The 10,653-nt window shown below is 42.0% G+C and overlaps 1 protein-coding gene across 1 annotated transcript; it reads right to left on the bottom strand.

The window, feature by feature from the left end:
- Positions 1-783: 783 nt before the first annotated feature.
- LOC143368007 (putative chitinase 10) lies at positions 784-9,209 on the bottom strand. The gene is made up of 11 exons (XM_076810302.1): positions 9,114-9,209; positions 7,729-7,792; positions 6,625-7,286; positions 6,249-6,541; positions 5,911-6,050; positions 2,820-2,848; positions 2,668-2,731; positions 1,922-2,562; positions 1,336-1,628; positions 963-1,105; positions 784-863 (listed from the first exon to the last, which is right to left on the bottom strand). Coding segments are annotated over exons 2-11 (2,331 nt in total). The 5' UTR covers positions 9,114-9,209; the 3' UTR covers positions 784-861.
- Between the last annotated feature and the right edge of the window lie 1,444 nt (positions 9,210-10,653).

Genomic DNA, 10,653 nt, shown 5'->3' with positions numbered 1-10,653 from the left:
TACTAGCTGCTAGGTTAGTAGAGAATGCCGCATGCTTAAGGGGGTAGACACGGGTAATGCAGCGCTCTGTATACCGACATAATCTGGCCCGAAAAATGGGTTTGCGCGCTGACGTTGTTTGTCCATATATGAGCAAATTTTGGGCTGGGCGAGGTCTCATTCGAAAGATGAAGGTTGAATGCAGCCCGCTCTGCTCATGGTTCAAAGAGATTGTGTTGATATGTAATAATATGAGTGTCCAAAGTAGAGAAAAAGTGGGCGAAATTCACTCGCAGATTCCAAGCATTTGTACGTCACTAAAAGAGTTTTGAGCAGAGCGGGCTGTACTGAACCTTCCTCTTTCGAATGAGACCTCACCCAGCTCAAAATTTGCTCATATAACGACAAACAACGTAAGCCCGTGATTGCATTCCCAAATACGAGTTTCGCCATATTGGCGATAATACAGAGCAAGTCACGTGACAAATTTAGTTCAGATAGTGAATACGAGATGGCGCCTACTCGGGAGGACTGCCAACGTGGAATCATAGCAAAACTGGAGCGTTAGGTGGATAAATATGCCACAGTACTTTAATTTCGAAATGTAACCGATTAAAAAAAAGAGAAAACTTCTAATGCGTACTATTTAAATGGGGTAGACACTTAATAATTTTTAGAACATTATAGACTAATGAAATCGAAGGGTTGGGGTAACGGGTGAATGATATTAAAAAAATATCTTCAAAGACCAATTTCATTTTTTAATGTGTATTTATTCGTTTTTCATATTAAAAATTTGTGTCAGGTCACTCGAATGACAAATACAAGATCATTGCATCCATTGATTGCTAGGCCTCTTGCGCTATCATCTTATCATTAATTCTCTGTAAACATATCGTAAACGGTATTAGCAATAGGATTAAGTATGCTCAAGTATGTTTAAGATATTATTGTTAAAACGAGCTCGTGCCACGATTACGTACAGTTCCTCAAGACCTTATTTACAGTGCTCAGAAGTATGTGCTTAGGTCCGCAATTGCCATTGAAGTCGTCAGTGTCAATACTCCATATCATTGCACCCCCGAGATCCATAGATCGCACATACTCAGCTTTCTCCCTAATAGAGCTGAAAACAAATTTCACGAGTCAAATTCTTCTATATTTCACGAAAAGAGGAAAAGCAGAATAGTTGACCTCTTCACTGTTTGATGCTTTCGAATGAAAAACCAACTCTCCTAACACAATTATCGAGATAACATTAAGTCTTAATATAATACGACTAAGTTCTTCAAAAGCATCCAAACTTTTTCTCCCTTTCGTATTTTATTCAAATTTCCTTTCATTCCAGATACTTACGTAGCATCGTCGTAGCCAACCCATTGGTTGCCCTTGTGAGCGTAGGGCACGCGTTGTTCTTCGTCACGAACGATATGCCATCCACCATCCCGAATGTTCACGCACATTTCGTTGTAACCAATCGTGCCTGCTTCAGCGGTGTAGGGTGCAGCTTTTCCTGGCCCAGAAGCTTTAGCGTATAACCCGTGGTTTTTAGCGTTCTTCAAAGTAAACGTGGCTCCATAAAACGGTAGACCTACGATCACCTTGCTACGTGGTGCACCATGAGAGAGCCAGTAGTGAACAGATGAGTTCTGAAATTGGGGCATTTCACGTCGAGATTAAAAAACGTTATTTGTACACTTTCCACAAAATTCGTGCTGGTTGTCTCAGAGCTGTAGGCAAAGCAGTAACTGGCTGATAGAAATTGTACAAAGAAACAAATAAATCTGAATAGACATAGGTCCTAAGACCAATCATCCCTGGGCTATTCAATGGTCCTAGCGAAAACTAATTTAAAGTGACATTTCTTTTCGTTAGCGCTACCAGCCAGTTGCATTCTACCCATAATTCTCGAACACGCGTCCAACAGGGAACAGACACGTACGATGTTCAATGTCCTCTGGAAGGAGTCGTCCTTGGAGGAATGGTACAGCGGAGAGTTCATGCCGGTGTAGTCGTTCCAAGATCCGTTGAAATCGTACGTCATTATATTAATGAAGTCCAAGTACTTGGCGACTTGCGAGATGATGTAGGACTCGGAGGCTGAGGACGCCTCCGCGCCCACCGCGGCGCTCAGGCTGAGCCTCTTACCGGCGAATGCCTCTTTCAGTTCCTTCAGGAGAAGAACGTAGTTGTGCTTGTCGGACTTCCGACCGCCGTTCTGGTTCGGGTACTCCCAGTCGATGTCGACGCCGTCGAAGTGGTACTTCTCCAGGAAGGCGACCACGTTCTTCACGAATCGATGGCGAACACTAGAATCGCTGACCACGGTGGAGAACTTCTTGGACCCTTCGCTGGCACCGCCGATAGAGAGCAGAGCCTTCACGCCATTGTGCTTCTTGACGAAGCTGGTGAATTTGGTAAGGTCCGAAGCGTCGTCCAGCAACTTTACGCGGCCATCGCTCTTGATGCCGGCGAAACTGTAGATCACGTGCGTGCACAATTCCGCGTTGATGCTGTGGATGTTGTACTTGCCGTCCCCTGAACGGTACTTCGCCCAGCTCTCGTAGTAGCAGATCACCTTCTCTGAATTAGCAATTGCGTTGGAAGCGCTTAGAAACTAGTGGGGTCTTATCGGTCGGCAGCAGATGATTTTAGCGTCTTAGCTATTGCAAATATGTAGATACTTACTTTCTGCGAAAGCAGAGGCGGCTATCGCCAAAAAGGCGATCAAACAGAGGACCTTCGCGTGCATCTGCGAACAATTATTTACGAGGCTTTATTTAGCTTCACTTGTGAATTCGTTAATTTGTTAGGGTGAAATCTTGTAAGTTAATTCTGACCCGCTTCCACATATCCGAGCGATTTAAAACTGTGCACACGTACGTGATTCACGATGGCAATACAGTATTTTCACAGAAAAGCGTAAAATAATTTAGACTAAAATTTTTTTTTTAAACACAAACTTTTATAGAATTTAATGCGAACAATAAAGTTTAAAAAAATCACAGATTTTAGTCATTTAGGACGGTATTAAAATTATTTGTTTACTTTTTAAAAAGCTTGTTTTCAAAGAAAAAAATTTTTACTATAAATTATTTTAGTGCTTATTTCTAAGCGTAACAGGGTGGCGGATATATTACACTAATATATTGCGCAAATGTAATAGCGAAATGTGGAAAAACAAGTTCTTTTTAATGAATTATTATGAAAAATGTCTGCCACCGAGTATGTAATTATTTATTGCTATCGTAGTGGTAGCGACTCTTTAAAACTTTAAACGATAGTCAAGCTATAGAAGAAGTGGGAATTCGATTTCTTTGTGAACCGTGGGGTAGGTAATAGTCAAATAATCTTCTCTGTTCTCCGTGGTCGTCGTGCTCTCACCTTGGTTTTTCAAGCTCTAATCTCTTCACCTGCTTTTTCGCACTGCAGCAATCGAAGCTCCGCCGATTGTACTTATATTGAACATCGCGCTATTTGTTTCCCCATTGAAGTGTATCAGATAATTTGAATGAACGCTCGTCATCGACGCGTGTGTGCACATTAAATATTGCCACGGCCATCCTTATCCAGAATGTATTTAAGCAAACACAAACTTAGAACAAAGTGAACTAACTGTTTTCTATCACACCATTAAGAGAACACTTGTATTTGTAACTGGGTCATAAATTATGTTCCTTTTTATCAGCTATTTAAGGCGGTCGTTGACGATGAGTCCCAGTTTTGGACAAGGAAAAACATAGCAGCCTAAAATTACATGCAAAGAAGCTTTCCTGGAAAGTAGAGGTAAAAGAAACGTTTGGAAACCCATTATACGTACGAGTTTATTATTATATCTATTACACGATAGTTTAGATTGTAGGTACTCTGCTAATTATTTCACCATTTCTTCATACTGAATTCATTTGAATCTCTGTATCTTCGTTACTTTGAAGTTCTGAGTATTCTATGTTAGATACGATAGGTTTTAGAAATGTATATTTCCTCTAGTGTCGCCTCAAAATAATAGATTTACTCTATATTATTTGATTACGTGGCGAACGTATTGAATAGGGTAATTAATATTTTACTAGACTTCCAGAGAAGTCTCTTTATTTAGCGGGAAAATTTCTCCCTCCAATCGGTTATCGTGTATAATACATTGAAATCGAACGTTTTGCTATTTACAGTGGGGAAGTCTGCAATCAGGTCTAATGAACAGGTGATATACGTAATTAATTACTTCTTCTTGTGGAACACACACGCGTGCTCCCTACGAATGAACGAAAATGTATTAATAGATACAAAAAACATCTAATTGGCAGATAGATAGGTAGATACAGTTGTACACGTTCCATTTAGTATTAGTACGCGCAAAGAACTTTTGCGCGACTGTTGACTACGCATACAGTGCCCCATATCTTGGTTGAAATAAGTGGGATAACAACTACTTTGTCAGACATGGAGTTACGAAGAGTGCTTCATAAGACGTGGATGTGGTGTTGATGCAACAAATATTTCCAGTACTGTGTGCGTTAAAGCGAATTTTCACTTTCGATGTGCATCCCGGATGATTCATCCACAGTGACAGGTGTAAAGATGGTCGTCTGAATTCCATCCAAAGTGACCAGTGAACAAAGTAGAGCCAGTCTCGACTTTTGATGAATAAATCACTGAGCATAAATCATCCGCGATGCACATCCAAAGTCTAAATAAATTCGCCTGTGCGGTAGTCGATACCGATTACAACAGAAAAAGGAAGAAAAGGTAGCTTCCGTGACCTTGCTCTCGTTTAGTTTTCAATTTCTCTTTATCTCTCTCAATAACAGCGATTACCTGGAATAATATAACTCAAATATTCACTAGTTGTGCCCTTTTACCAAGAGCATCCGCGGGCTTTTCTCCAGGGGGTGGGGCAACTTAAAGAAACGAGCAAGTTGACAGGTTACGATTGGTTGCTTGTTCGAATCCACTTTGTAGCGCCAATTTAATTAAAGATCTAAAATTGAAATTTAAAGATATTCACTTTTTTAGTTGGTATAAACTTAAGTAGTACAGATTAGTTTTTAAAAATTAGCGATTTATCTGAAACCAGGGGGGCAAGTGCCCCATTGCCCCCCGCTGCGGACGCCCATGTCTCTTACATTATGCAGATACAGACACCTCCTAGCGATTTTTTTACTTAAAAGATGGGTCTGAGTTTTTACATTAGTCGTTACGTCCTGGAGACTTCAATGCGTGGATATAACGTGTCCATCGAATCCAAAGTTGAATGTACCATTTCAATTATTCACATTTGTTAATTCAATTTCTATTTGATACAGGATTCCTTACACCTAGCACGATTTAGGTGGATTTTTGTAGGAATCTTATTCACACATACCCTTTCGGTGTTAAATTGAAACTATGTTATTGCCCCAAGTAATGGAGGACGTAATTATTCTGTTAAAATGGAGATCCAAGCATTCCAAACAAATCTTATAAATATTAAACTAGCAACGAAGGCAGCAAAGTATCGCGCATCTTAGCATCCTATACTTTAATAATTCAGTGTAGCATCAGAGCATTACTGCTCAAAACTTCTCTGTCTATGCAGATAAATTGTCACTGAAGGTCTGGGTTAGGTTACTGAACAGAAGAAGAGAAAGAAATTTTGTATTACAATCGTTTATTACGGGTCATCCATAAGGCATCCGGTTGCGATACACAAAGTGTAGGTACATTAGCATTAGTTAGCAGCCAGAAACAGACTCCTTGTAGTTGCAAACATTGATCGAGGTGCCAAAGTCGAGTCCAGGAGCACAATGGAACGTGGAGGCCTGATACTGGCCGTCCACATTTTAACAATAATGGAACGTTGAACAGTCGTTTGGATCGCGTGCATATGGTTGGTGCTGGCGATGCTGCTGCTGCAGTTGGGGGTGGAGAAGGGTTACCAGGGGCGGCATTAACGCCTCAAAATGTTATTCAAAGCGTTCAGAAGAGGATACGTTTGACCACAAGAGCCACGGAAGTCGTCTGTGTCGACACTCCACACCATAGCGCCACCAAGCAGCATTCTGTTAATATAATCAGCCTTCTTCCCAACGCACCTGGAATTAATATAAACAAGTGACTGCCTGCGTTTAACTCCTGACTCCAAGACGCGTAATAAATAATTGTACTCGTGGGCTGCGCGTACAAGACGTTTCACGTCGAATCCTCCATTGATTTCCATGCGATTCGACGTGAAATACACCCGCACGTGGTCGCAATAGGCAAAGCACAAAGTCTAACAAGCTTCATCTTACGAGGCATCGTCGTATCCGACCCATTGGTTGCCCTTGAAGGCGTAAGGCACCTGTTGCTGTGGATCGCCGATAACGGTCCAACCACCCTGACCGAGGTCCGTGCAGATCTCGTTGAAACCAAGAATACCAGCTTCCTGCGTGTAGGGTCCGGCAGCTCCCGGGCCCGTGATTGGCGCGCCAAGCCCGTTGTTACCAGGATCTGCCAGAGTGAAGGATCTACCATAGGCGGGAATGCCTACGATGACCTTTTCGCCTGGTGCACCGTGCTGGAGCCAGTATATCACCGCCGAGTCCTGGAACACAAATGATGCCCCGTTGAGATCGTTGGCCCAGGTGCCGCTACGTGTACAGACTACTCCAGACTCGCCATACGTACCATGTTGAGATTAGCCTGGTCACCGGATTCGCGGGAGGAACGGTACATCGGAGCGTTGAAGCCGGTGTACGAGTTCCAGGAGCCGTTGAAGTCGTACGCCATGAGATTTATGAAGTCAACTTGCTGGGACACTTCCCAGACGTTGTAGGATTTGGACGCCGACGATGCGGCCGCGGCTACGGCTACGCTGAGGATGTAGCCGTGCGGGTTGAACGCCTGCCTCAGCTCCCTCAGCAAGGCCACGTAGTTCTCCATGTCGGGCGGTTGCCCGCCGCGCTGATTCGGGTACTCCCAGTCGATGTCCAAGCCGTCGAAGTTGTACTGCCCCAGGAAGTTTACGACGTTCTGGACGAACCGGGCACGGGTCCCGGGGTCGCCGGCGACCTGGGAGAACTTGTTGGATCCCTCGCTCCAGCCCCCGATGGAGATCATGGCCTTGGTGCCAGGGCTCCTTTCTCGCAGGCGGGTGAACTTCCCGTAACCATCCAGGCCACTGGGCAGATCGGCCCAGCTGTCTATCACGCGGACGCTGCCGTCGGTGTTGATGCCGGCGAAGCTGTAGATTATGTGGGTGCACAGGCTCGGGTCGAGGTCGGATATATCGAACTTGCCGTTGCCAGTGCGGTATACGGCCGAGCTACTGAAGTAGCAGACTATCTTCTCTGAAGAATCGTATCGACTTTATTATATTATGCGTGCGTGTACACTGCATTCCACTTTAGAGCGGACTCGTTCCGCGCAGGGATGTACTGTTGATTGGTAGGAAACCGGCAGGGAAAGTGTGCCAGATCCGTGAGAGCTGCGCAGATCGGTCGCAATTCGGTAGGGGCGCAGGTCCGCTCTTATATGGAATGTAGTGCAGTATATTGGCTGGTAGATGAGGATCTAATCACTAATGAAGGGACCCCGCTTAAGCTGAAGTACCTTAATGTAAAGAGTTATGGACGCTAAGAATAAGGAGAAATTGAGAAAAATGATACGGAATCAAGAAACTTTCGAAGCTGTCGCAGGATTACAAAGGATAGTCAGTGATAGATTAAATAGTCGTCACAGGTGGACTTTATTAACTGGAAAAAAGAAAAGAGACGCGATCTAAGTACTTACTGTCCGCGGCTATGCCTGTGGCGGCAAGCGTCAGGAAAGCAGCCAAGAGCGCTGTTTTGAACATCTGAAAGGAAATGACTAGTATGTTGATGGAATCTCAGATTTAACTGAATTGTGGCTTATTAAATCGAAAATAGAAAGTATTTGCGAATTTCTTAATGAATCGCGGGATCCTAAGGAACTTAAATAATACCTTCATCAACGCGATCGATTCACTAAACCTTTTTTTATATTCCTGAAAATCTGCGGAACAGTTGGTTTAACTTAATCTTATCATCTTTTCGCGATATCGTTACTTCCAATAGCTAACAATGAGTGTATATCGCGTGTACTAAGATAAATATTCTTAAGTAATATGAGCAATGCAATAATACATACAATTATTACGTAGAAAGTGTACTCCTATATAAAATGGATAGAACACCGTAATATAATTAATAATTGTGTCTGCTGAACGGCTTCTCTTCCGTTCTCGAAGATTAACAAGGGAAGTTACGCAACTGGAAAATTCAGAAAATTATGCAACTTCGTATGCAAATAGAGTCATTATTTCTTATTTACGCTTTCTCTTTTCTCGCGTATGGTTAATAATTATGTATTAATAATAATTTTAGATTTTCCTATTATTAGTGACCTTCGTAGGGTCCTTGAAAATATATTATGAATTCTACTGGTTTCATTAACTCACACTTTTTTACTTTTCACCTTCTCCTTCGCTTCATTAAGGTGATTTTCGGACTATGATGCCCATAGACTACTCCTTACATATTTACACAACATTTGTGTCATCAACGGAGAAAAAAGCAATACATTATTCGTGAACAGTGTGATTTTAAGGTGGGGCGTATTGTAATTTCTTTGCCGGGCGTATTATAGATTCCTGAGTACAAAACGCCCCAGCTTGAATTTAGCAACAATGTATGGAAAAATGGTTTGGGCAATGACGATTTAAAGAGAGTAGTTTGTCCAATGGCGCACTCAGGATTTAATCTTGGGGGAGTCGAGTTGAATGGATAAAAATATTTTTAAGAAAAATTTATTTAACACAAATTCAATAAAATTGATTATATGATTATAAAAATTTATTAAAAGAATAAATTCCATTTCCCTTTTCTTTTTACACTGCCCGTTCTTCAGGGCCACTTGTCTCCCGCCGCATTTGGGTGCGCCACTAAGTTTGACTACTTTTTAAACATATGTGTGAATTTATCGCAAAACCAATAGGAACTTAGAAAATTGAATTTCTTTAGTACTCACCGCAACTAGTTCGAGAGCAGAAAATAGAAATTGTGGTATTTTTTTTAAAAAGAGGTAATATTTGCTCGTATTATTGTTGCTGTAGTTGTGGCCCAATTGGGGCGAGTTCGAATCTCACCTAGGTTTACCTTATTTCTAAGCGTAACAAGCAGAATATTACGCAGACGTTCGTGGTTGGTTTCTGCACGATTGTGGCTACTGGCAGGGCAAATTTATACCTCCCTTTTGCATACTTTACTCATTTATCAGATAGGGCAAACCAATTATGCACGCCTCGTAAACTTATTTCGTATTTATGCTTTGACACTGAAGTAAAATTACAAATATTAGCAGGTGGAGCGGGTCGGGTCGGGCTAACATATTACACGGAAAGTGACAGTGAAATGTGGAAGAACGCGTTCTTTTCAATGAATTATTATGAAAAATGTCTGCCACCGAATATGTAATTGCTATCGTAGTGGTAGCGACTCTTTAAAACTTTAAACGATACTCTAGCTAAAGAAGAAGCAGGAATTCTGATTCTCCTTGAACTATGGGGTAGTAGTAAAATATTATTCTCCGTTTGTCGGAGTAGTCGAGTTCTCGCGTTAGTTTCGCAATCTCCAATCTCCCCACCTCCTCTTTCACACTGCAGCAATCGAGGCTCCGCCGATCGTATTTATCACACATCTTAGCAACCCTATATCTTAATAATTCATCGTAATATTAGAGCATTACTGTTGAAAACAATTTATCTGCACAAGTAGAGAAATTATCACTAAGAAGGGGTTAATTGAAAAGAAGAAAAAGGAATTTTGTATCACAGTCCTTTATTACGATACCCGTACAATTGGGGATCATACATGAGACATCCAATTGCGATACACAGTCAGTAGTGTCGGTACATTAGCATTAATTAGCAACCAGGAACAGACTCCTTGTCGATGCAAGCAATGATCGAGGGGTCAAAGGCAAGTCCAGGGGCACAATGCAACTCCCGGGAGATCTGATACTGGCCGTTCACATTTTTACAATAATAGAACGTTGAACAGTCGTTTGGATCGGGTACATATCCTTCCTCCTTACAGATAATCGCTGATGGTGGTAGTGGCGCTGCAGTTGGTGCTGGAGAAGGGTTACCAGAGTCAGGATTAGCTGGAGAGAGCGGTACACCACCTCTCAATACGCTATTCAAAGCGTTCAGAAGGGGATACTTTTGATCCGATGAATGGGCTCTCTGTTTAAGCTGAAGTAGCTTAATGTTATTAAGAAATATGAACGCTACGAATAAGGAAGGATTGAAAAGATTGAAACAGAGTAAAGGAACCTTCGAAAGAGTAGGCGGATTTCAGAGAATAGTCAGTGATAAATTACAAGGTCGTCACAGGTGAACTTCATTAATTTGAAGAAAGGAAAGAAACGGGTTCTACTTACTGTCCGCGGCTATGCTAGTGGCAGCAAACGCCACGAAAGCAGCCAAGAGCGCTACTTTGAATATCTGAAAGTAAATGATTATATTTATTATGGGCGCTGGGTGGTATGTTGATGATATCTCAGAGTTATAATTTATTAAATCGAAAATAGAAAGAATTTGTGAATTTCTTAATGAAACGCGAGTTCCTAAGGAACTTGAATAATACCTTAACTAATTCAGGTCCAATGTTCTCGGCAGTGTTACTTCGGAGGAAC

Source organism: Andrena cerasifolii, chromosome 4 (assembly GCF_050908995.1).
Source record: "Andrena cerasifolii isolate SP2316 chromosome 4, iyAndCera1_principal, whole genome shotgun sequence".
NCBI lineage: Eukaryota > Metazoa > Arthropoda > Insecta > Hymenoptera > Andrenidae > Andrena > Andrena cerasifolii.
The sequence above is the reverse complement of the archived record's forward strand: the minus strand, read 5'-3'. Positions and strand labels throughout refer to the sequence as shown.